The sequence below is a fragment of the Leuciscus leuciscus genome (assembly GCF_965113295.1).
Source record: "Leuciscus leuciscus genome assembly, chromosome: 13".
Taxonomy (NCBI): domain Eukaryota; kingdom Metazoa; phylum Chordata; class Actinopteri; order Cypriniformes; family Leuciscidae; genus Leuciscus; species Leuciscus leuciscus.
Window position 1 is genome coordinate 7,029,902 of NC_138737.1, and position 27,659 is coordinate 7,057,560.

At 35.3% G+C, this 27,659-nt stretch overlaps 1 protein-coding gene across 3 annotated transcripts; it reads right to left on the bottom strand.

The window, feature by feature from the left end:
* Positions 1-441: 441 nt before the first annotated feature.
* On the bottom strand, positions 442-27,546 carry fnbp1a (formin binding protein 1a). 3 transcript variants are annotated; one of them, XM_082188592.1, is made up of 18 exons: positions 27,122-27,546; positions 25,128-25,243; positions 21,959-22,015; positions 20,843-20,990; positions 19,104-19,166; positions 18,193-18,297; positions 17,006-17,020; positions 14,447-14,575; positions 13,882-14,028; positions 10,634-10,813; positions 9,415-9,597; positions 9,158-9,172; positions 8,768-8,877; positions 7,321-7,453; positions 6,850-6,979; positions 6,062-6,217; positions 4,846-5,004; positions 442-3,458 (listed from the first exon to the last, which is right to left on the bottom strand). In XM_082188592.1, the coding sequence occupies exons 1-18, from the start codon at positions 27,194-27,196 to the stop codon at positions 3,451-3,453; spliced, it is 1,929 nt and encodes a 642-aa protein (XP_082044718.1). In that variant the 5' UTR covers positions 27,197-27,546; the 3' UTR covers positions 442-3,450. The 3 variants fall into 3 exon arrangements, with proteins under 3 accessions (XP_082044718.1, XP_082044719.1, XP_082044720.1); XM_082188593.1 differs by lacking the exon at positions 442-3,458 and having other exon boundaries at positions 3,465-5,004; positions 6,062-6,204; positions 6,852-6,979; positions 27,122-27,534; XM_082188594.1 differs by lacking the exons at positions 442-3,458; positions 17,006-17,020 and having other exon boundaries at positions 3,465-5,004; positions 6,062-6,204; positions 6,852-6,979; positions 27,122-27,532.
* Between the last annotated feature and the right edge of the window lie 113 nt (positions 27,547-27,659).

Sequence of the window (27,659 nt, forward strand, 5' to 3'; positions counted from 1 at the left end):
CAGACGGAATCCAATTATTTGATTGGCCAAGTGACATTCCAAAATAGAGCAGTGAGACTTTATACATATATATATATATATATCTTTGCCTGTGTTGTCAGCATTTCAGACTAGAGCACACTGTAAAAAAGATTTTTCCGAATAAAGATTATTTGAGTATGTTTGACAAGAAAATACTTTTTCGTTTACACCACAACGATGTACTAAAACCGGAAAAGTCTTTCCTTTGCATTTTTGAAAAACTTTGTGTGAAGACGACAATGTCGTCAAAACCATCCCTGTTCACACAGATCAGTAAAAACGACTAAAAACGCTGAATTATGCAATTATGCAATATACATGCACGTGACGTCACCGCTTCCACAAATTTGCATTTTTGTAGTTTACACGGAGACAATAAAAGTTTAGATTTAAAACCCGTACACTTTGAAACAAATTTTTTCAAGCCCCCAAAACACTGTTTAAATGTCGTGTAAATGAACGGCCAAAATGCATAAAAAATTTGTTTTTGTTTTAAGTTGAAATTATTAGTGAAATTTCACAGTAAATACTACCTCATTTTTTATTTCTTACTTCAGGATTATTATCTTGAATCAGCTAACTAACCATTTACCTAGAAACTTGGCAAAAAGTCTAAATTTATAACCAAGGTCTACCAGGCAGTGCAATGAGATATTTAGCTTTAAGGGCCATGTACACCAAGGACGATAACTATAATGATAAAGATATAGTTCTTAAAATCATTTAAAAATAAAAGAATAGCAGTTCACACCACAACTACAGTATAACGGCACAGAGAAACGATGTCGTTGGAATCAGCATTTAAAGTGGCAGATGACAATACTGCAGCACTCTTAGATTAAACAAAAAGATATTGTGTGTTGGTGTGAACGCTAATGTACTTATTGTTATAGTTATATTTATAGTATTCATTCTTGGTGTGAACGGGCCTTTACTTGGGGTAGTTGTGAAACAATAATTGCAGACAAGCTTATCCAGATGAGATTAGACTTTCCAAGTTAGCCGATAAACATAAGTAATTTGCTTTTTATTATGATAGTGTTTGATTAAGACCTGACCAGACATCCTCTGGTAAAACTATCCCATCAAAACAGGGCTGCAGATGCAGAAAAATATGAAAAGAAGAAAGATAAAGAGGAGGTTGAAACAGCAACAGTGAGAGATACAGAAGAGGTGAGAGAGAGCGAGAGAAAGAAGGGAGCAGCTGTGGTGTGTGTGTGCACACATCGCAGGAAGAAAGTGTGAATGAGTGAGTGAGGTGACACTTCTTTCTTCTCTGGGAGGAAAGAGTAAAGAACCAGAAAAGATGCTTACCACTTCACCTGCCATAGAGAACTATTCATCTACAACAGCACCTCACACAAAATGTAGGGGATGATTATGCATTCATAATAATAATAATAATAGTAATAATAATAACCAGATTTGCATTTCCTGATGGAAATACCAGTGCTTGCAAGGCAGCAAAAGAACCGTGTTAAAGTAAAATGATAGCTTAAATTTACAAACAGAGAGATTGATAGTAATACAGCTGGAAAAGAAACAATTCAGTATGCATATATTACAATGACATTCACTGTCTGTTAAAGGGGTCATGACATGCAAAATCAAATTTGCCTTGATGTTTTGACATATAAGAGGTCTTTGTACAAAACATCCTGCAAGTTTTACAGCTTAAAACGTCCTCCTCATTATAAACAAAGCATTTATTTGATCAAGCTCCAAAAACAGCTTGTTTTGATATTGCGGGATCTGTGACCACACACAGGCAAATACGTTTGCATATGACTGCCTCCAGAGCAAGACATCGACGAATAGCTATACATCATCGCATCATAGGCCCCGCCCACTGGCATTCAGTCGCTTAACGGCTGACATTTGCCTACACTGGATGTGAGCGTAGCATCGCGTCAAAAGCAGATAGAACCCATTATAATCATTGACGCGGTCTACACATCTATCCGGCGTCCCGGATCGCGTCAGAGGATTATATGTTTGTATGGAGCATTTTGTCAGCAAGGCACAGTGTAATGGAGAGATCACAAAGAGACTTTTGTTTGAAAGATGAAGCACCACACTGTATTGGATCTGACAGCAGCTGCATCACACACCGTAAGCAAACGATTTCATAATGCTTCGTCTGTAAATTATGGTTTTATATGGATGTTTTCAAAGCACTTACTGGCGTGAAATAGCGAGTGGGCGTTGATACTGTTTCCTATGCAATGACGTTAGCCAATCATAACAAGCCTTAGAGTAGCTGCCTCTTAAAAACGGATCATTTCAGACGGGGGGGGCAGAATGAAGGTTGAAAATAGGTGCAAATTAAAAAAATAAAAAATAAATCCATGTCATGACCCCTTTACATTTTAAAAAACATTCGATCATAAGTCGGTTTAAAGACCCCTAATGTTTGGGGTCAGTAAGATGTTTTTGAAATAAAACTCTTATCCTCACCAAAGCTGCATTATTTGCTAAAAAAAAACTAGCTTCAAATATTACAAATTCTATCTTACTATTTAAAAATGTAATTCATTCCTGTGATGCAAAGATGCAAATATTTTTAGCATCATTACTCCAGTCTTACATGATCCTTCAGAAATCATTCTGAAGGATCATGTAAGACCAAGATCTAATGATCAATGAAAAATCTTCTGTAACATGATGAAAGTTTTTACTGTGACATTTGGCCAATTTAAAGCATGCTTGCTGAATAAAAGTATTAATTTCTTTCCAAAATGTTTATATATATATATATATATCTTACTGACCCCAAACCTTTTGATATGTCCATTGATTCAGTCATCAACATCATAGGAAAGAAAATTGCCATTTTAATGGATCTTTAATCTTAATCTTACATTTATTATAGTTTTAGCTGGATTTAATTGCACAAAATTGTAGCAGAAGATTTAAATACAGTGCCGCCTTGCAAACACTGTACAACAAAACAAAGCAAGCTTCTAATGTATAAAATGAGTCCCATTTATCCCCCACATTTTTATAGTTTTCACACAACTGAACAGTCTGCACTGACAAATATTCATTAAGTCTAATGTCTTCATGAGAAAACTCCTCTCGGCTCTGAAGCAAGCCAGGCAATAACAAGACATGTACACGGCACTTACTCTGTGCCTCTGCAAACAAACCTAAAGGCTCTGCTCTGACGGCAAGCAGCTACGGCTAAATATTCTACTGTAGGTCCATACGAGAAGCAAGCTTTAGCAAATAACCAGCACGCTAGTCATGAAAAAGATCGGTTTGCATTATTATGGCAGACGAGAGGAGTTCAGTGAAAGAGGTTGCGTTAAAAATGGAATATCCTTTCAGTTAGTTCCACATTGTCCCACATCTCTGACTACAGTTACAAGAGGAGGACGTTTCACGCAAGGACGCTTGCCCTGCCACTCCTGTGCCAGCCAAACACTTTTAGGGATCTGCAAAGAAAGGAACAGAAAAAAAAAGCAAAAAAAAAAAAAAAAAACATCACACAAGACATGTTAGAGATGTTGCATAAGAATTGAACTATGATATTCCTGTACAATCGTTGATTCACAGACAGCAATGAAATGATGGGTTAAAAACGTTCAGTCAACCACGGAAGCTCAACTTCAGAGTGCAGCTCCACTATGTCGTGTGAATTAAAGACAGGGACGGTATAAAACGATACAAAACTGTTCATATATTTAGCTTGCGACACTATCAAGCATATTTAACAGCTGCTGATAAAGCTATGGACAAATTATGAGTAGCAAAAGTAGCCCGTCTGGTTCATAGCATGCATATAGAGCGGTATTCCTGCTGTAAATATTCCTAATACACATTGCGTTGACCTTCTGGAAACTTCACGTTCTGTTCGTTTTCCATGCTGGTCAATGTACAAATAACATGCATCTTTTGAATTATTGCTTCAACGCTCACTACACAGAAAGGCATTGTGTTAACTATGGGTTCATGAGTATATTTTTTACTTCTAAAGCTGATCTTGTTTGTACAGCAATAAATGCAAAGCTAGCTAAAGTCTCAAAGATACATGCATTAATTACTTGAGCTCTTCACATTTAATGATATGCATTTAAATCGAATGTGATTTGCCGCAGGGGAAAGAAAAAATCCTGTATATTCAGGATTTGAGGTACAAGGATGTAGACCAACGTAAACATACCTGAGAAAATATTCTATTCCATCTCTCATGCAAAAAAGATTCTCTCAAGTCAGATATTTCCACGTCTTAAAAAAATTATTACAATTAAAAACACTATAGTTAAAATGCAGGATTGCTACTTATTTTGTAGTTTTAAGGTCAAAATATTAGTAAATAATTTTTTATTGCCAGAAGGTTTCAGAATATTAGTTTTCCCGCTCATGACATTTCATAATCATTTGGCTGCTAATCTAAAAGTATTTGATTGCATGTAGATCGTTAAAAAATATGAACATGATGAGTACCTAAATATCTTGGTTATAGCAGAAAACCACCATAATGCCAAGCTATAATGCTATATATAATGCCATTCCATCAGATATATAAAAATTTCACAGCAGCTGTGTCTTTATTGCCTAATTTACCCTTATGGATGCAGAAATAAAGTCTGAGAGACAAATAATTAAAAAAAACTTAAACTTAAAGACCAAAACTGAGAAATGACACATGGCATCTTGAACATGTACAAACAGAAATTGCTCTGCTTCCTCTGTTCAATGAGGACATTTTCACGATCTTCTACTGTATGTACAGTGTACAAACGGTAATGTACAAACGGCGTTCACTAATGACCCTTTCCGGGTGTTCTGTGGCGTGGGATTATATGTATGTCATAGCACCTTTGGCATTCGTGTCCAAAAAGAGTTTGATGTAGGATGTGGGCACGTATCCCTCCTCGTCCTCGTTTCTGCGGACACGGGTCCATCCATCACCCTTATCCTCCTCGATTACATACAGCATTTCACCCTCGGCCATGGATATGGTACCTTCGTTCTGACCTACAGACGCAAAAAAAAAGAATTTTCATTTCGGTGCATCCCTAGTTTTTACACATTTTTGGACATTTTATACTTGTTTATATATTTTTTATTATAATGTCGTTGAGTGATTTTTTTATGTTTTATTTTTAATTCTTAAATTTAATTGTATTTTTGTTGTTGTCTGTTTAAAATATTATTAATTTTGTATTTGTTATTTTTTCCATTCTGCTAATTATCAATCAAATGTATATATATATATATATATATATATAGTATATTTATCGTTCATAAAATTAAAAAAAAGTTTAGACACTTACATTTTAGTATATTTCTTTTAGAGTAAAATGTTTAAAATGTTTTATTTTTATTTCTTAAATTTAATTGTAAATGTATTGTTTGTTTGCTTACATTGTTTTTTACATGATGTCATTTCTCAATCTAAATTTGAATATTTCTGCCATAAAATTGTTATATAAATTTAGAACCAGTCAAAAGTTTAGACACACTTACACTTGAATATATTTCTCATTATGTTAAAAATGTTTTAATTAAAAATGTTGGTTTAAATCCAAGTGTTTATGCTTTTATCCAAAGTGACTTACAAATTATGAATTCAACAAGCAAATAATTGTGTAATAAAAGTGTTTCACTCATTTTTGAATTTTATACTAATTTTATTGTGTTTATTTATTTTAGTTAATTGAATAAATTGTTTAAAAATGTTTTGTTTTAAAATCTTAAAATTAATTACATTTTAATGTTGTTTATTTAAAATGTTTGCATATGTTATTTTTTTTTCCATTCTGCAATTTCTCAATCCAAATTTGTATGCATTTCTGCCATTTAGAAGTTTAGATACACTTAAACTTCAACATATTTCTCATAATATTAAAAACGTTTTGATTTGAAAAGTTTATGCTTAAATGCACAAAATTAGTTTTGTGAACAAATATAAATGAAAAACCCATTTTGGTTGAAACTACTTTAAACTTGTTATCCCAGAAACTGACAAAGGGCTTCGTAACCACTGAGCAGATGTGAATTCCTGGCACATTTGAACTTTTAACACATTTACCTTCAAATGGATAAAGTGCTTTGCATGTTCCAATAGTGGGTAGAGGTTCCTCGTCATCAAATTCGTCATCGAACTCAGTACTACGCGATTTGAACTGCATTGTCGTCTCTGTGCTGGGGTCTTCCGTGTAGCTGCCATCCGGACTATGTGCAGAAGACATGCAATGCGTAAAACAGACAAAATTAACTTTGACGTTATAGTCAGATTATACAGTTAATGTTACACCGTCGCATGCCTCGCGTGAGGCTGTACTGAATTCACGATGTGCCTATAAAATTACTGTAGTGTCAAAATAAGATCAAGTTTTAATAGCATTAAACCGCATTATATAATGTTTTATATAAAAATCAGTGATGTATCCACAGTCTTTTTGGGGAAGTTTTGAGTTATGAAAGTTAAAGGGATATTTGACCCAAAATTTTTTATTCTGTCATAATTTATTCACCTTTATGAATTTATTTACTTCTGCTGAACACAAAAGAAGATATTTTGAAGAACCAAACAGTTAATGGGCCCCATTGACTTCTATAGTATGGGGGGAAAAAATGGTTACCAACATTCTTCAAAATATCATCTTTTGTGTTCAGCAGAAGAATTAAATTCATGCAGGTTTGGAACAACATTGAAGGTGAGTAAATGATGACAGAATTTTCATTTTTGGGTGAACTGTCCCTTTAAGAGTATGTTTTCATAGTAAAACGAACTCTCATTACATGCGCCCTTTAAATAAACGTGACATCTTATTCTGTGGATCATGTTTGGCAGCCCTGCTGTCTAGGGACTGAAGTACCTCTCTCGGTTTTGACCGTAGTTGTTTGTAAGAGGCGTGTTGCCCTGAGAGTCAAAATGATTGCTCTGTCTTCTCTGAGACTCAGATCCCTTTTCAAGTAACTTCCTCTCCACCTCCGTCAGCCAGCCCTGAGAACACACAAGCAACAGATCTTTCTATTAATTTGTACTAATCAAATCAAATCACTTTGTCACAACACCATGAACACAAGTGTACAGGTGGTGAAATTCTTTGATGCAATCTCTGCAGCTTGACAGTATGGAGTGTAAAATATCTACATGAACAGTATTAAAAATATTTACAATTTACAATATATACAGTATAAATAAGAGGCTCAAATACAGGTAGTAAACATAAAATACAATATTATACTATACACTGAGTATGAGACAAAAACACACATAAATCACAGTATACATATTCACGATTGACATTTGAAGGTACCTGACCAAATTCATTAGTGACTCACCTCAAATTTTTGTGCCTCAAGCTGCAATTTTTCCAAGCTTTGTGTGATTTCTTCTAACCGTGGATCTATACTGTCTGGATCCCCCAAGTGAGGATTTTTAATGTAGACATCTTTCATTTTAGTCAGGGCGTCCCTGAAAACAATTATAAGAAGAAGAGTTAGTAGAAAATACTAACTATCCTTTTATAAATGATAGGATTAGGCTATCCTTTAATAAATAAATTCAAATTCAAGAGTTGGTAGAAACAATAAGCAAAATTTTGTTACATCATGCAATACAATACAATATTTATTTAAAAAGCACATTTAAAAACAACCAAGGCTGACCAAAGTGCTGTACACAAAATAAAATAAAATAAAATAAATAAAACTACCAAAATTAAGGAACAAACAACAATAGTAAAACAATAATCAAAACTGTTTAAGGAGTACTAAAAGCCAAAGAGAATAAATAAGTCTTTAGAGCAGTTTTGAAGTTTGGGGTCGGTAGTTTATTCCTGTGATGCAAAGATTGCTCCAGTCTTCAGTGTCACATGATCCTTCTAATTTGCTAATTTGATGCTTAAAGGAGAACTCCAGTCAATTTTAACATTGAGCTAATTTTTTTGTAAATTTGGAGTGCTGTCAGTACAGAGAACAACGACAAAAATCGGTGTTGCCTACACCATGTTATCCTCTTTTTAAAATTTGCACCCTGTTGACTTAAATAGGGCAAGTTTTAAACCTGCTTTTAGCCTCTTAACATCCTTGATGTGTCATTACAAGTGCCCAGCCATTGTGAGTGATTCCTTCAGAGTGAACACGGTGAATCTGACTGCAGTAGATGTGAAAGATATGAATAAAAGTGATGTTAATTCAGCCAGCGCACATACCTGTATTTACTTCCTGTTTTCGGTCGAAGTCCACAGTAGTCGATTGTCGAGTTCACGCGCGTGATCATAGGGCGTGATCATACTCGACAATCGACTACTGTGGACTTTGACCGAAAACAGGAAGTAAATACAGGTATGTCAACAGAGTGCAAATTTTAAAAAGAGGATAACACGGTTTAGGCAACACCGATTTTTGTCGTTGTTCTCTGTACTGACAGCACTCCAAATGTACAAAAAAATGAGCTCAATGTTAAAATTGACCGGAGTTCTCCTTTAAGAAACATTTCTTTTTATCAATGTTGATAATAAGAAACATTAAAACAGACTTTTTTCCAGTATTCATTGATAAACAAAGTTCAAAAGAACAGCACTTATTTGAAATAGAAATATTTTGTAACATTATAAATGTCTTTCCTGTCACTTTTGATCAATTTAATGCAGCCTTGCTGAACAAGTGTCTTTACCCTTAAAAGAAAATCGTACTTTTGAACGGTAGTGTGTGTTTTAAACAATGATGAGGTATTTTGCAGAAAGGCTGTTACTATTCCCAGCATGGCAGCTACTGGATGATTTACCTCTGATCCATCTCTTTCTGGATGTCCTTGTTGATGTCATTGAGCTTGGCCTGTAGTTTCTTCCTCCTCTGCTCGGGGGGCAGATGACTGTAGTCCTCCTGGCCTGTTCCCTGTGCAAAGATACAGAAAGTTATGAGTTGACAAATAACAAACCAAACACAAACAGCTTGCCAGTTAAGTGAGTAGATCTTGGACAGAATAAGCTATAATGTGGATCAGCCTTCATGTCAAAAGTTTGACTGTCAAACCTTAATTTTTATAACTTTATTACTTCAAGCATAAAAAATTCAGCGTGTAGTCAAAATGAAAATACATAATATATAAAATAAACACTTAATATGAAAAGTCTTAAAGATTTTATAGCACATTTTAATATCAAGTCAGACTTACCAGCTTTAGAGAAAGCTGTGAATGTTAAGACAAGAAAAAACGTGTTAGGGGAAACTGTTATTACACACACAGAGAAAACATGGAGTTTCATGTTGCTGTTAAGACAGATATGTTAAGGATGGCGTTGATAAAAAGCATGAGAACGAGACACAGATTACACATCCACACATTACTTTAGAACCAAACTGAGCTGATGGTGCTTTAGTGTCTGGAGTCGTCCAATCAGATCCACGGGAAACACACACGCGTGAACTTACCCCACGTTTCAGGCTCCGCAGGCAGTGCATTTTGTGTTTGGTGCTCATGAAGTCGTTGAGGCGCTGACTCAGGGGCTCCTTGGGCTGCTGCGGGGACTGGGGGCCGTTGAGGAGCCCGTCCGGAGACGGGGACGTGGGGGGAGGGGGAGGGGGCTGGCGGGGCGACGCTAACAAAGACATAAGCTACAGATGAGGGTGTGATGGAGCACATTGAGAAATGGAATGGAGAAAGACAGGAAGAGAGAAGATGAAGAGAGAGAAATATTCAAGCCAATGTTCAATGCTTCTCATGCAGTGACAAAAAACTCATTGCAAGCTTTATTAAAGGTGTTGCATGTAATCCAATATATTTTCAAGTTAACAAACTGTGGCGCTATCAAAACAACCAAAGACGTGTGTGGATCAAGTGGTGGTTTGTTGTTGTCTCACTAATTGCATCATCAGGTTCTGCGCTCCTATTCGTTTTAGATTTGATGGTTCGCACTACAGGACTGTGCCTCAAAACTTCTGACACTGCCAGAATTCAGTTAGAGGTACAATTTTATTGCAATTGGTCATTAATCGGCAAACTAGCGATCAAAGACTTCAGATTTTGGCACAGGATCAGAGGAATCTTTTAGAATTCTCGAAATTTGTCTCAGATGGCCACAATTTGGACAAAATTGTACAGTGTCAACTCGACTTTAGTTACCATGTAAAATGTTATGGACTATTGCAGTATTTATTATAAATAATTTATCCCTGCACATCATTATTTTGATATGCCCTCTTAATCTTTAATCAAATTAACTTTCCTTCCCTCTTGCAGCGACATTTCTTCTCTGATGAAGAGTTTTTTGGAGTGAGGGCAGGACAACCTGTCACTCAAATGAGATCGACCAATAGCAAACCACAACCATCCAATTAATTCCCAATGAACAAAATCAAGTCCCACCCAGCCCTACATTTTTTCGTTTTACTCGGATACGTCACTGTCGGCCTTCCACTGGACTATCGCAACTTCCATTTTATGCTGACTTTAATCATCAGAATAAGATTCTATTATAACGAACTGTATGATCTAGTTGCATGAAATAGCCACTGCAAACACAATAAAACTTCTTGAATATAGTTGCTTCTCAATGTGCCATAAATGTGCAGCATAGTTTCCAGTTCTTTTATTTGCTTATCTGTGATTTTAGCAGGTGTTTATGATCCACAGATCCGTCTGACGCCGTACCTTATTTCTCTTGAGTAAAGGCCACAGTTTGCTCCTGCTCCGGCGTCTGCTCTCTCCGCGAGCATTGAGGAAGCTTGATTCTGACACGGCCCTCTTCATTGACACACTGTAGTCCTCAAACTCCACGTCACCCGGCGGCTCAAAGCCCGACTTGTATGATTCTACAACTTGCTTACTGTCCTGAGATTAAAAAAGGGTTAAAATGTCAGTAAGGCTTTGTGCTATAACAAAAAGAGAGATTAGGATGACTCTTCAAGTTAAGTGGGTTTAAAATCACAACATTTACTGACAAACCATAGATATTTCATTTCATTCTGTTCACTGTAATGTATATCATTTACAAGATAATTTTTTATTTTTATATGCTATAAAATATAGTATATGGTGGGAAACGGCAACATAACTTTCTATTGCATTTTTCTCAATAACTTCAAATACACCCAATGAGTTCAACTGGTGAGGTTCTTTTGAATAAATTAGTTAAAACCAACTGACAAATCAAACTGAATTATTCACTTCTTTACTGAATCTGATTAATCAGGTTACTAATTCATTTTGTAAACCGCAAGTACTGTAATTACGTCTGACTCAAAATGAGCCCAGAACGGTTACTTTGTTATAGGGCGGCTTGATTATAAAAAATTCATGATCAAGATTATTTTGGTCACTATTGTGATCATGAATATTTAACACTAATAATCATTGACTTTGTAAACATCACAATGAATTTTAAACAGTGGATAAAAATTTAGTTATATAAAATATATATATAAAAGTTATTTTAAAAATATAGACATGTATATAGAAAATATTATTAGATTATATTTAGGAAATAATTTTGAATATTTTAGAATAGAATATATTTAAAATATATTAGAATATAATTTATCTTGTAGTTAAATATACATACTCGCATGTCGCATCAGAGTTGTTGTAAATAAATAAATAAATATATAAATAATTAAATAATATTATATTTAAACTATTTTTTTAAAATATATATATATATATATAAAGTATCATTGTCTATCAAGTTATTAATCTTGCTAAAGAAGCTAAATCCTGTAGGAAACACTGTCATGGATGATTTACTATGACAATACAGACTTTTCTTCTGTTGAATTAGACGTCACTGTAAGCTTCAGGTTAACCAAAGATAACTTTCCAACTCATATCATAATCACAGTACAATTATGTACTACAGACAATGAAATGCACATCCACCACAGAAATAAGACTACTTTAAATCCCCTCAATCTAATCCCTCTATTGCAGTTCAGGTCAGATCAAGAGACTATTTTTAGCATATACATGGCATCCATAACCCTACCAAATGAACCAATGACTTCTATAAGAGGTTGATTTTATGGAGGGCTGCTTCATATGGCCACCAGCACACTATCTCTGAAAAGACACACACACACACATACTGTACGTGCACACACACACACACACAGCCCAAAAGCCACAGAGAGGCTTAAGTCTTTGTTGCTAAGCCACTTCAAATCTGCTGCAAAACCCAGCTCGTAAGAGTCAATTAGTGCTGCGCTGGAAATTAGACTTCGCATCTGCCATATTTGGACAGGGCGGCAATGGCCACGTGAGCACTGGGACATGATTTAGCAGATGAGACAGACAACAGGCACATCAGCCGTTAGCTGCCAGCGATTCCCCCACAGCTGTAAATTATTGATGGTAACCTGGGCGACGACACTCTATTACGATCACCACTTGTTAGCTTGTAAGTGGGCCAGCGATAATCACAAAAAAATCTAGTCAGCATTTTGAACTGCTATACTATTCATCTGCTGTCTTAATTTGGAAAAGTTGAATCACCTCGCAGCCAGGAAAACTCCTATGTGCTGCTTCTACAAATCATAGTCCTATATGTGACATGGTGCATCAATAAGTCATCATCTTAATTATTATTTTCCCCTTTATTTCTTCTTCCTTCTTTAATTTTTAATTTTCTGTTTTCATTTCATTTTTATAGCCAGTTAACGCATCCTATTTAAAAGTTTGGAGATTTTTGATTTCTTCTTTGATTTTTGAAAGCAATACTTTTATTCAGCAGCAAACCAGTTTATTAGAATGATTTCTGAAGGATCATGTGACACTAAAGACTGGAGTCTTCCGCTTTGATCACAGGAATAAATTACATTTTAACATATATTCAAATGGAAAAACGTTATTTTAAATTGTAATAATATTTAAAAAATATTACTGTTTTTACTATATTTTGATCAAATAAATGCAGCCTTGCTGAGATTTCTTTCAAGAAAAATCATACTGACCCCACATTGAACAGTAGTGCATAAAAATGTCTTGATGCTTATGCTAATGATTATGCTAACACTTAACAATAAGTTTCCATTTGTTAGCATGAGCTAACAATAAAAAATACTTCTAAAGCATATATTAATCTAAGTTCATGTTAATTTGAACATTTACTAATGCATTGCTAAAATCAAGCACTGTATCTTAATATTTTTTAATGGACCTGAGCTAATATAAACTAACAATAAACAGTAGTATTTTTGTTAAGTAATATTAAAAAAGAAAGATTAATAAAAACTGCTAAATGCTAAAGGGATAGTTCTCACCCAAAAATGAAAATTATGTAATTATTTCCAAACCCGTAAGACTTTCGTTTGAAGGTTTATGAATATTTATATGTGAATAAAAGTCTAAATTCAATCTGTTCATCATATAAAGCGATTGTGTCTCTTCAGAAAATTTGGACTAAACCACTCAAGTTTTACAACCTCTTTATGAACTTTTTGAAGTGTCAAAGTGTCAGTTGTGTGGCTGTCAATGGAGGGACACAAAGCTCATCAAAACGATTTCTTAAAAAATATCTTCATTTGTGTTTTACGAAGATGAACAAAAGTCTTACGGTTTTGGAAGGACATGATGACGGTGAGTGATTAATGACAGAGTTTTCATTTTTGGGTGAACTATCCCTTTAACTAAAGGGACCTTTATTGTCAAGTCTTGCCATTATTATTGATTATAGATTCTTAGAAACTAAATTAGTAGTTCAGATATTACACTTCATAGTAATCTGAGTCTAAAAGTGATTTGCAATTTTTTTTGACTGATTCATTAAAATAACCGATCAATAAGAGTCATTAGACACTGATTGGGCATTGTGTATGTGCTATTTTGTTTTAATGTTACCAAGATGGCTATGGAATCAGGAACCACAGTGCATTTTCAGCATAAAGGAGCCATAGCACCCAACGTACCATTTTAGGCTCGATGGATTCAGCTGCCTTGGTCATGCCGTCCAGACACTTGCTGACGATGGGTAATACTTTACGCTCGACCTCAGTGTACACCCGCATGCTCTCCCTCACCCTTCCCACTCGCCTCTCCTCCATCTCCTGTATCCTCTGCAAAACAGAAAACACCATTAAACCATGCAATACTTCTTTGTGAAGTTCATGGTCCAACCAGTGCATATCAGACATAAAAGTAAAGCTTAAAAGCATATTTTTCTTTCATCAACATTAGAATATTTTGGAACACTTTAGTTTAGGGTCCAATTCTCACGATGAACTAGTTGCTTATTACTAGTATATTGACTGTTTATTAGTACTTATAAAGCACATATTAATGCCTTATTCTACATCCCTAATCCTACCCAATACCTAAACTTAACAACTACCTTACTAACTATTAATAAGCAGTAATTAGGAGTTTACTGAGGCAAAAGTCGTAGGTAATAGTTAGTTAATAGTGAGAATTGGACCCAAATCTAAAGTGTGACTTTAATATAATGTTTAATTTATGATCAAGAGAGACAATTACTTGAAAGATATGTGGTATGAGGGTGTAGTAGTGCTCGTGTTGGTCCTTGTTGAACTTCTGCAGGTATGTCAGGTACTCGTTTTTACTGTCTTCAGCTACCTGATGCCTCAACTGAGCTTGCTGCTTCGCCTAGAAAGACAGATTAGCACAAAAGACAGAGAGAAAAAAATTAATTAAGATCCTTTCTACTAAAGAATGACATCAGAACGTAAAGGCCAAGGACTGACAAATAAAACAATCACCTTTTGACATGACAAATAAACAAACAGTGAGAGTCTATTAGCAGATTACAGAATATAATATAAACATGTAGTCTGATGTCAACTTCAGGTCAATAGAGTCAGTGATCTACACACTTAACCAAGCCCTTAACCAAACAGCACAGATCAAACACAGAAATATAATCAAATGATGTACTCAGGAAAAATATGTTTATCAGTAATTCATTCAGCAGATTTGTGGGTCATCGATTTTTTATGTAGAGTTTAACTGATAGGAGAATGATTTTCAGTAGACTACTGGAATGGAATGATTTACTTTACACATTCACTGAGCGTCCACTCAAAAATAAACGAAATGGCTTCAGAAACAAGAACAAATTTAGGGCAGGACTTGATTTTGTCCATGGGGAATTGATTTTTTTCTAGTTGTGCTTTGCTATTGGTCGATCTCATGTGAGTGACAGGTTGTCCCGCCCTCACGGCAAAAGAGAAGTCGCTGAAAAAGGAAGGGGAACTTATTTTAATTCTATGAATTTTCGAAAAACATTGATGTGCACAGGTAAATAATTTATAATAATACTGCAATATTCCACACACAATAAAATAAGTGTCAATTTTGATTTCATGGTGATTTTAAGCAGATGAAGTTGTCAAATGATGCTTTAAAGGAGTAGCTCAGAGCTATAATTTTACTTTGTAACGTGTTAAATATGAATATTTTTTTACACAAACTCATCGCTTTGCTTCAGAAGGCCTTTATTACCCCCCCGAAGCCGTGTGGAGTTCGTTTATGATGGATGGATGCACTGAAAGAAGAAAGTCATATACACCTAAGATGACTTGAAAGTGAGTAAATCATGGGCTAATTTTCATTTTAAAGTGAACTACTCCTTTAATCTAAAAAAGGTGATATACTGTCTATGACTAACCTTAAAATGTTAGAAAGCAAAATAGTCAATTTTGGTAATTTTTTACTTAGTTTGCTACATGACCTAATCAATATGCATGTTTAATCCATCTAGTGGTGTTGAAATAGTTACAGTATCATTTGAAATTAAACAGTTACTCTGAATTTTAATCCCATTTTATGGAGCCCCTTAAGGGACATGGTGATGGAAAAAAATATGAGATGGGAGGGACAAAAATAAGTCAATGCTTTTGCATTCTCTCGCAAATGTTTTGCGTTCTCCCACCACCATGTCCCTTTAGGTTCTCCGTACTCATTTTGTGTATAAATGTCTTAAATCACGCCAGTCTTGATTAAATAATGAGTCAAAAAAGATGCAGTTGATATTCCTTCAGGATCATTTGAACCTGGAAATGGAAGGTCAATTTAACTGTATTGCATTGTGGGATATATCCCTCAGTGTGCTCTGGTTGTATACTGCACACTCCAGAGATAGTATAATGATGAAGAAGACTCTGACAAGAATAACACGATGGAGTATCGACAGTGTGTGAGAAAATAAATACACATATACATACACGCACACACACACACACACTAAAATGACAATGAATGTTCCAAAAACAAAAAGTGAAAGTGGTCCAAACTATTCGCACCAGACATCCATTCATCATGCATACTAACTAAACACATACAGCAGACCGAAAAGCATTTGGACACTTAAGTCACACACAAATTTGTGAATGTTAATTGCATTAAACACAAAATATAAATCCAAGTTGCATATGCAAAAAAGAAACAATGTATAAACTTGACATTTTTGCTCAATGACTGGATTCTTACAGGTTTCCTAACAGGTATAGTTCATCACATTAACTATGTTCCACTCATATTTTGCAACCCCGAAGTGTCACAATATTATTTTTTTATTAATTTTGAACAACATATCTATATCTAAAACACAACAAATTGAAATGTTTTGCTTGAAAAGTGTGTTTGTGCCACTTGATTTAATACAGCACATAATGCAATGAAATTCATTCATTTTAAAGAGTCTAAATGCTTTAAGTGGCCACTGTACATACTGTATACAACATCATGTACATGAACCAGACAGTGTGCACAGACTCTCAAACTCAGGACTTTTTGTGGGTGACAGTAATAGCTATTGATTTTGTGTAACCCTAAACGTAAACGTAGCCCATTTTCGCAATCGAAATGCATTTTAACATCAGTCTTCCATGACAAGTCTTATTCTGTACATTTGTAGAAGGTGAATACAGGAAAGATTCGCTGCAAGCATAGACGTGAACGTAACAAAAGCTAAAAACGAAAAAACATTACGACAAACACTCTTTGCTGATATGGGTAATACACCGAACAAGTTGACAAACTCCTCACCGACAAAGACGACTCTTGGTTCAAACCTACCTTGAGAGAACACCGCTTTAAGACATGTTAAAAAACAAAGACAGAGTCGATTAGTGTCACAGACACACTAATAACAGAAGTTACTTAAGAAGACATCTATACATAGGCTAAACAAAATCCAAATCTGTTCATTTAGCCTTATAATAATAACAAACAGGCCGCTGCCATATTAGTTGTTTTTTCTTTCTTATTGAAACTACCTTTTTTTTGTGGTCTTTGAGCTTATTATTGAACATTTAAATAATAAAAACATTCCGGTTAACACTTTACTATAAGGTCCCATTAGTAAACATTAGTTAATGCATTATCTAACATTAATTAACAATGAGCAATACATTTGTAACAGTATCTATTTATCTTTGTTAACGTTAATAAAAATATTAACTGAAAAGGGTTAGTTCATGTTATCTGAGGTCCATTAAATAACAGATGCAACTTTTGATTTTAATAATGTAATAGTAAATGTTGTTTAAGTTTTTGAAATATTCACAAAAATTAAAATTTGAAACACTATTAAACATCTCTGTGTTAATAATCTCATAATAGCGAGAGATTGCAAAACTAAATCAATGACCTTAAAAAAGTACATTAATATCACCTCAGTATTCACAATGCTGCTTAATTGTATTAATTACATTTGCAATTATGATCATGGTGAATATATATATATATATATACTATATTTACAATATACATTGTCTAACCCTAGTGTTCATACTAAAGTTCCAGTTTATAATTTTGCCTACATATTTCTGTGTACAGTAGAAAAGCAAACCGTTTACGTTTTTGAAACCTGGCATTGAATATGAAATTATTTGGTTTGTTTGAATTGGAAAATAATATATAATATTATCTGTTTAAAATATCTGCCCAATGCCAAATAAAAAAAACAACGAAAATTTAGCAGGTACCAATTTGATCACAGATTTATCGTGCATACTGTCCAACTTCTCTTTGAACAAAATGGCTATTTTCTGCAGTACAGAGAAGGTAGGAGCAGGTGAGGTACAGTATAAGGTGTAAGGTGGGAACTTGACATCGGTTATATCAGCGTCCGTCACCACCGCCTCGTTCCAAAGAGGGATCATCCACACAGACTCACAGAAAAGGATGAAAGCAGTCATGGAGAATGAGGGGTTTATGATAGGATCGGTCTCTTCTCCATCACACACAAAAGTGATCCATACCTTTTCCACGTCTGCTTTAGTCACGTTAATGTCGGCATCCACCTTGTCGAAGTAATGCTGGGCGCGATCCGCTTCCTTACAGTCTCTTTCAAATCTTCTCTTACTCTGAAAAGAGCAAAGAAACTTACATTAAAATGAGGAATTAAAAATTATTTTTAAATTGCTGAAAGAAAGTATGCAACGGTCAAGTGACTAAAAAATTTAGTTCATCTTGTAGTGGCGCTACTTTTAGTTAGTTACTCTATCCCCCAGTTTCACAGACAAGGCTTAAATTCATGTTTGAGCTGATTTAATTGAAAGCAACTTGCACTGACAAATCTTAAAATATGTCAGTGCCATTGTTTTGTCTCAAGATGCACATCAGTAATGTTTTTTCTGAGGCACGTTTATAAAAAAAGCGACTTAAATTTCCTAATTGAACTAAGGCCTAATCCTGTGGCCAGTTGCATAAACTGTTAAGACTAGTCTTACAAGTTAGTCATCCAATTTTATTCTTTAAAACTGTTAATAACTTTTTAAAGTCAGTAACATAAAAACGTAGATTGGTCTAATTTGACACCGAACAGTAAGACTGATTACCCCTAACTAACTTCTAGTTGATCATACTAGTTCTTAAGACACAGTCTTAACATAATGGCTATGTTTATGCAACTGGCCCCTGGCTTAATCTAAGCCCTGTCTGTGAAACCACAATAGTTACTTTCTTTTTGTACTAAAACCTGTAGCAGTAAATTGTTGCTTATTTTAAAAGAGACACCTTTTACAGACACCTGTGGCTCATCTCAAACAAGCGTTTACTGTACAAAGTGTCCCAGTTCTAGCTCATATCTCAGACAGGTGATGAAAGAGAAGGCAGTATCAGGAAAAATTTGAATAGTCACACTATGTTCAGTTCAGTTAAACTGACTCACCGATTCCAGCTGCTTCCAGGAATTCTCAATGTGCTGTTGCGCTCTGCGGCCATCATGGAAATGCTATCGGAAAGAAAAGACAAGAAATATAATTACAATTTAATACACTACCATTCAAAAGTTTAGGGTTGTTACGATTTCTTTCCCTCTTATGCTCACCAAGGCTGCATTCATTCCATCAAAAATGCAGTAAAAACGTTAATATACGATTAATTACAATTTAAAATAACTGTTTATATCTTAATATATCTTACAATGTAATGTATTCCTGTGATGGCAACGCTGAATTTTCAGCAGCCATCACTCCACTCTTCAGTATCACATGATCCACATGCTTAATTATTTTTCAGGATTCTTTGATCAATAAAAAGTATAGAAATCTTTTGTAACATTATAAATATCTTTACTGTCACTTTCGATCAATTTAATGCATTCTTGATGAATAAAACTATTACAATTTCTTTAAAAAAAAATCGTACTGACCCCAAACTTTTGAACGGTAGTTACAAATAGTGAAAACTAGATTTTCTACATTCTCTGAAGAAAATGCAAAGAAAATGTGCAAAACTAAAAACAAACACACTAAAAATAGACAAGTTGAAATGGAGTCTGTACAGTTGGAGGTTAATAAAAAAAGGGTACAGAACATTAGGATAGATACATTTTTTATAGAAAAGGAATTACATTTTTACACATTAATTACATTTGATCATAATTCACACAATTATTTTTAAAAATTTCAAATTTGGCTGTTTATACCAGAAACAATCTATGCAAAACTGTATTATACAGTAACTTTTTACCATAATTAAGGGGGTTTGAGGATTAGGAAATTATATTTCAGCTCTTGCACAGTCATGACAACTATCCCAGTCCAACACGTCCTTATAAAATATTATGCTGAAAAGACATTTAATTGGAAACTAAGCTGATTAAATGAAATATGAGACAATCAAGCCAGACAGCAGCTGTTAGAAAGATTATATTCCAGAGCTATCGCTGAATCCTTCCAAACCCCTCGTCATTCCATAAAGAATTCAATTACGGCAGCAAAGACATACTCTTGTACAATAAATGTTAATTAACTGCAGAATTCCTCCCTGGAACACAAATCATTTATTTAGGGGTTCTCATTAGCGAAAACTTCACTGACAAGCCGGCATAGGCGATCACTTGTGTCTTCCCACTCATGGCATTCCACTACTCTCTTTATGAAAAATACATAAAGACCACTTTCTCTCAGCGTGACATTTGAACACAAAAGGCAGACAAAATGGATCAACAGAGGGAATGAAGCTTCCCTCAGCTCGTGCGCGGTGGTGTTTTACTCTGCTGTCGTATTACTTCCAGCCACCAGCCTCAGACAGAGGCCTCCTGAACCCGTGCGAGAACCTTTAGACAAGAGAGGCCAAGAGCGGGGGGAGGGCGACCTTCTCAAACTCCATTGACCTGAATACATGACCCACATTGGGTCTGGCTTCGTTCCACGGAGCTGGGAGAAATCATAAACAAAATAATACCATATTCCTACGCGATTAACCCTGGATTTGTAAGAGGTGAGCCTGTGCTGAGCGCAGAGAGAGAATTACTGTAGTTTCATACATTTATTGAACGGGTGATTTATGTTATTGAGGGATTTGATTCTTTTTTTGGAAGATGATCTCTTTAAATGATCTCTAGAAAGCAGGATTTTTGGGCATCGTCCTGACAAGAAAAGCACAGAAAAGACATGTTCGTACCGATTTCCGTTCAGCCTTCAGTTCTTGAGTGTAGCGGGTCAATTCGGCGGTGATCTGAGAGGACAGGTTTTCGGCGATGACCTCGTGTTGACCCGCGTAGTCGTTCAGCTCATTTAAGGTAATCAGAAATGCTCTACATGACGTGTACCTAACAGCAAATGCGAAAACATTTCATCAACAATCAACAAAAAGCAAGATGAGACATTATAGATGTGACAATAATTAGTTTCTCTTCCTTAATTAAAAATGGCCCACTCATGATTAAGACTACAATAGTAGTCAACTTGATTTGTTTTTCAATGGCTGATATTGATGCTGATATCATGTAATGCCAAAATACATAGTGGCCCCAAAAATGTATGGACCCTTAAGTGACATTAAAAATGTCTGCATGTCATTAACTAATTGGTGTCAATCAATTCTTTTTTTGTTAAAGATTTGGATTGAAAAGCATGTTATTGTTCCTTTTAAATAATACTTGTAAAGTTTGATATTTTGTTCTACAATGCAAAAGCATTCAAGCAAGTCTGGCTGAAGTGTACAAATAATTTTGGGGCAACCAAATGATGCAATGTAATTACAGCAAATGAGACCCATGCAAAATTGCTCAAATTAAATTAACACTCATTTATGTGTACACTACCAGTCAAAGAAGTTTGGGTTAGAAATTATTTTCTTCAGTAAGGATGCATGCATTACATTATTTTCAACCTTGATAATAATAAGAAATGTTTCTTGAGCAGCAAATCATCTTATTAGAATGATTTCTGAAGGATCACGTGACACTGAATACTGGAGTAATGATGCTGCAAATTCATCTTTGATCACAGGAATAAAAATTACATTTAAAATATATTCAAATTATTACAATAAAATTATAATAATATTTCACACTATTGCTTTTTTTCTGTACTTTTGATCTAAAAAATGCAGCGTGAGCATAAGAGACTTCTATAATAAATATTAATAAAATCTTTCACTCCAAACTTTTGAACCCTAGTGTACAGGAAATGAACTGTTTTGTGTAAGTAAAGCTGATACATCATTAGTAAATGGCTATGTTTAAGATTTCAATGCATGTGTATGATTTATGTGTGCCGAACTGTTCTCACTCACTTGTACTCCTCCTCATCTTTAGAGTTCTTCTTCAGCTGATACTTCTTGGACAGATTCCTGTAAGACATATAAAACAGTATTTTAATGGTGTCAATATTTTATGTTAAAATATTTTCTCCTATTAAACAACTATAAGCAAGCAGTTTGTAAATTAGTTTTGTTTGTTTGAACAAGCCCAATACTGGCTCAACCAATGGCGTGAGTTTTAGGGCGGGACTATCTGTTTGTCCAACCAATGGTAGATGGAGGAAGTGTTTAGTCGTCATTTTTGGTGGCTGGTGGTACATAAATTACACATTTTAAAGGTACACTGTAACTTTTTTTCCTCAAAATAATAAAAAAATTTAATGAGTCAATACCTCATCAATCCATGTTCCAAAACGTGTTTTTGGTCTTACCCTGATTCACTATGGTAAGCTTATTATAATAAGTTTATATTGTAGTGTTTATATCATACATCACTCGCCCGTGCGTTTCTCGTAATATCCGTAAATAGAGAAAAGTTGGTCACTGGCCACTTTGATGCATGTATGGTGTAGTGGCATAGGTCAGTTGACATGCGGACATGACGGACACGCTAAATCTCAAACCTCTGGGGAATCACCCGTTTAAAAAAAAAACGCAGAAAAGAGGAGAGTCTGCAGGCAAGAAGAGAACGTGACAGAGCTCGTAATAAAACAAGGATCAACACAGCTTTTCAAAGATGGCCAGAACTGCGGAATTGAGGAATTACAAAAATGTGGTAAAAGCGATGGCGTTTTTAATACTCAACTGAGTGAGGTATTTTATTGAACAGATAAATTGCCTTATGTTGCTCTCTAACAGAGGTCATTGTAAAGCATTATCTATTGTGTGAAGGATCATTTCATTATGCTTGTTGTAGGGCTGTGCTGGAATTCATTTTCAAGGACGTATCATGTCTAGTCAGCTTGAAATCCTTTCCATCTAAACTGGTCATATCTTTTAAGCCTAGTAGTGAATGTTTTATGAGCAGTAGGATAACCATATTCATTTGATGAGTCGAAGCACAACCAAAACAATGTTCTTCTGCAAAATGCATGCAGTTTTGTTTTTTAACCATTAGAGGGCCAAAAGATACTTAGTGTACCTCTAAATAGTAATTAAAAATAAAAAAAAATTTGTTAATTAATTTACATCCTCTCAAATTTAGCAAATTTAGCAAACATTTCTTCCACCAAAAAAATAAAGAAACTATTGGTTTTGCAGAAAGCATGGCAAACTAAGACATTTTACTGTTTCAAATGTTCCTTTGTCTCCCTGTAATTTGAATGAATGAAATTGTGCATGTCAATGACCAATAACATCTAATGGTGCTTGTGGTGCAACGCGAGGCTGCGGAGCAAACAAAAGCTAATACTGTCACCATCAGAATAATCGTATCATCCCACCGAACAAGGCGTCCGATTCATGAGGCAGACCTTTGTCAATCAAGAGTGGAAAATTTAGTACAGGACGACGTCAAATGACACGGTAAAAACGAGAAAATCATTGCTTTATACATGAATATTATGTGATTAATTTCAAGAGGGCCTATAAATGGCTTAAAATCAATTATGATGGTGAGAGCGCATGCTGACGGTGCCGCCCCCTCTATGCTTTTTCCTGCAGCTTTCCTTCACTCTATCTCTCCCTCTCTCTGCACACACCCAACGGTAACTCCCAGGAGTCTGACGTGTTGCTAGGCAGATCACCATCTTGCAGTTTCTTGACAAGACCACACCGATGCAGTTGCTTTATTGTCTGCTAGTTTCCCTACGATCTGCCTAATGGGCCGCCCTATGTGTCAATATGCGACGGCAAATAGGAAAAAGGTTAACAAAGCCATAAATAAATCCTCATTAGAATAACCCAACCCAGCGGTTTTCAAAGGACTATTATTCCTCGGCCAGACAGATCCATGTCGATGCGGTTTATCTGCTAACATGTGCTTAGCGCTTAATAAATCTTTCACCCATGGCTGCGATCTGAACAAAAAAAAAAAGCCTCTGGGAAATGTTGTGAATTAAAGACTCTTTCTTCAGAAACAAAATACAGTCTGGCACACTTCTTAAAAATAACAACAAAGCATGGATTGAGCAAACGGCCACATAAAAAGAGGATTTACTCTTATGAGATCAGAACATGCGAACAGAAAGGGCCTGTTTGGTGCGCGCCCGGTCAAATCGGCGAGCTCCAGCTGTGGGGTTCATTATAAACGCTGAGGTTTCTCTGCGTATGTCTTTGAGCAGGAGCGCAGATGATGCTGGTAAGTCATCCAGTATCCTCAGGGTCAAAACTGCTGCTTAATAAACTTCCCAAATGCAGTCAGGAAGAAATATTACAGTATCAGTGGTGGATAATAAAAATGTAGGTCAGAGCTGTGGAAACCCAGTATCCATGGCAATACACATTGGACATGTGACCTGTTTAATGTTTGTTCTCACTGACACAATACATATAACAGCATCTTTATGAACATTTGCATAATACATTTGCCATTTAATGTGAATCATATGTTATCCAGATATCTGGCATATTCAGACTTAACTAATCAATTCTGACTAACAGTTCAGTACTTTGCTGATGCAGTGAAATATCAATCTATGAGGATCAAAAATAATTCACTGGATTCTTTTAGTGAATTATAATAATTATATTATAATATATACAATTACTGTGATGTAAGTGTTTGGTTACACCGCTCATCCCTACAAAACTGACACATTTTCGTATTCAGAAAATATTATCGATGTGACTGTACTGATAGTATCAGATGATAACACAAAAACTTGAATTGAGCTAGATAATGATCCTATTGTCTTTTGCTTTTGAAGTCATTTTATAATTAATGAAGTTGAACTTAGCAACATTAACAGTGTTATTGAACTGAACTAAATCAACATTGAATCTGAATTGAGTCAAAAAAAATATATATATATCTTCTGCTGAGCTTTACAGCTAAAAATTGTTTCAAAACTGATGAATTTTGTAACATTAGCACTTATTTTCCAGTTTATTACAGTGAAGCTGCTGTTTAAACAATATTTTTTTGTATAAAGCACTTAATAAATAAATGTGACTTGTATTGACATACAATTTGAGCAACTAAAGGATGATAACACGACCCTATCATTATAAGATCTACAAATATATGAGTTACAAATCTTACCTGATCTGTTTGGCATAGCTCAGTTCGATTTCAGACCGTTCCTTCACAAACTTAGTGTAGCGCTCCAAAAACTCAATGCCCCACTGAGTGTGTTTCTCTAGATTATCAAACTGATCCTGCAAAGGACAGCAAAACAACAGACTGAAAGTTAACGTATTTAACATTTAGAGTGTCTCACGTTCATATCAATTACAAAATATGAAATAGCAATGACGGTATAGTGCCAAAAGGAACACTTAAGGAGATAAAAAGTATAGATTTTGCTTCGATGGATTTGATATACCTATGAAAGAGGACCCAAAGGAGAGATATCAAGTCATCCCATATAATTTCATGAGTTTGCAGTATTGTCTGACATTGGCAATGAGTCAGATCCATTATTCAGCAGTGCTAGCCCTCTAGCCGTAATGCTTATCACTATACACACAGTACAAACTTCATCCATCACAGAGCATTTAACTTGTTTTGAAACCTATTAACCACTAGGTTACTGTTACAAAACATATTGATCTGAATCTCCTGTGAGTACCATAGTATAGCTTTTAAAGCATTTGTCAGTTTTAATAATGCTCAGTTTATTACTTATTAGCCATTCAACTGATATTTTTATCCACAGTAAAATGTTCAACATCTTTTATTGTCTGTAACTGTGTTTTTATGACCAATGACTTAAACTTTGATTAAATATTTCAGTAACACTTTAGTTTAGGGTCCAATTCTCACTATGATTTAGTTGCTTAGGATTTTGGCCATGTACCTTATTCCGCATGAGCATATTCAACATCCCTTAATCCTGCCCAATACCTAAACTTAACAACTACCTTACTAACCATTAATAAGCCATAATTAGGAGTTTATTGAGGCAAAAGTCATAGGTAATAGTGAGAATTGGACCATACTCTAAAGTGTGATTATTATAGTTGTCTGACACAAATTAAAGCAGTTTTTAGAAATCAATAACTTATCCCTAAACTTAAATGATTGTCAAGTACAAGGAGCACTGTTGTCATACTATTGGATGAATGCATTAATGTATTGTTGTAGCTTTTAATTCAAGAATCTGCTGATTCAGATGATACTGTACGGCTTCTGACATTTAACATCCATTAGCTTGAGTATAGTCCTGTAAATCCTTTTAAAATATCATCCTTGTAATAATATTTTATGAAGACTTACAGCTTCTGCTGTCACCTGAGGAGGGTGGTGGCCACGCAAGATGATTTCACCACATAACTTATTTCTAAATGGTTAAATTGATGATGTTACAACCCACCCAAATTCCCTGGTCTCTCCTACACATATTACAACAACTTGAGATTAAGTGGGTCCTGGACTGAAATTCTGAACCTTTTTGGTTAGCACCCTGATTTTTAACCACTAGGGCCATACAACCCTGAATATTTTATCCTGCATTATGGTGTTGTTACTAGGTAAAGGTCCCATGATGTTACAGCTAGCCTAGCAAGGACCAGAAATTATTAGAAAACGTTATAATATTAAGACAATATAATATCATAATAGAAGCTGAAACATGTGGTGCAACAATACAACACTGTTACTTTGTTACAGACACATTGCAACATCAAAGCTGAGAAAAGACATGCCTGGGAATAACCTGTGCACCTGCTCCAGCCTCATTCACTTGTGGTTAGGGACAGCATTAGCACAGGATTATTGCCATCTAGGGTATTTAGTCAACGCTGATGACTAATAACTGCATTAAACGAGCTTCAGGGAGCATGCATTTGCTTGCATTCAAATATCTAGACGTTCATGCATAACATTTCAGGGCTAAATTCGTGAAATTAAAGCTTCCTCTAACAGTAGCTAGAATTTGCGGTCTGCAACACTGTAAAATGGGCGGTGCGGTGGGTTATTAATCCATCACTAATGGGCATATTCATGTTACTAATGGAAATCGTAAAATATTTGTGCGCTATATTGCTCAATATCTTGCAGATGCATTCACCTCCATGCCTCACGTCGGTACTCACCCACAGCTCCGTCCCCCAACTGCAGCTCATGGTTTCAAGGCAGTTCCTCCGCGATAATCCTCTGTTTGAATGCATGCGTGATTTTCGCCCAGGAACAGCTTTCAGATATTAAAAATAATACTAACTGGTCTAATACCAGTGTATACCGTCAAGGATTTGTACCTCGATCGGCGAGACCGTCCGTTTTCACCTCCGCATTCTGTAAATTGCCGATGAAACTGGAAAATGGAAATGAAGATAATGCCTTGTGTACTCGTGCATTCACGCGCCTCAGAGAGAACTGGACGGCCACGCGCAGAGCGGGACGCAGCAGCGCCAGAATCCACCTCACACCAGTTACTCACAGATAAACTGATAACAAGATGTGTGCTATCAAATATGAGGATTCGTGCGACTACGGATAAAGAGGAAAATTAATGGGGAAGGACATTTTGAAATCTTTTCTTTGAATAGCTTTTCTTTCATTTCTTCCTTCTTTTGTCTTGTTCCAGGTGTGAAAAATAGTTTTAATTATTTCGTTTTTACTAGTTAGTTCTAG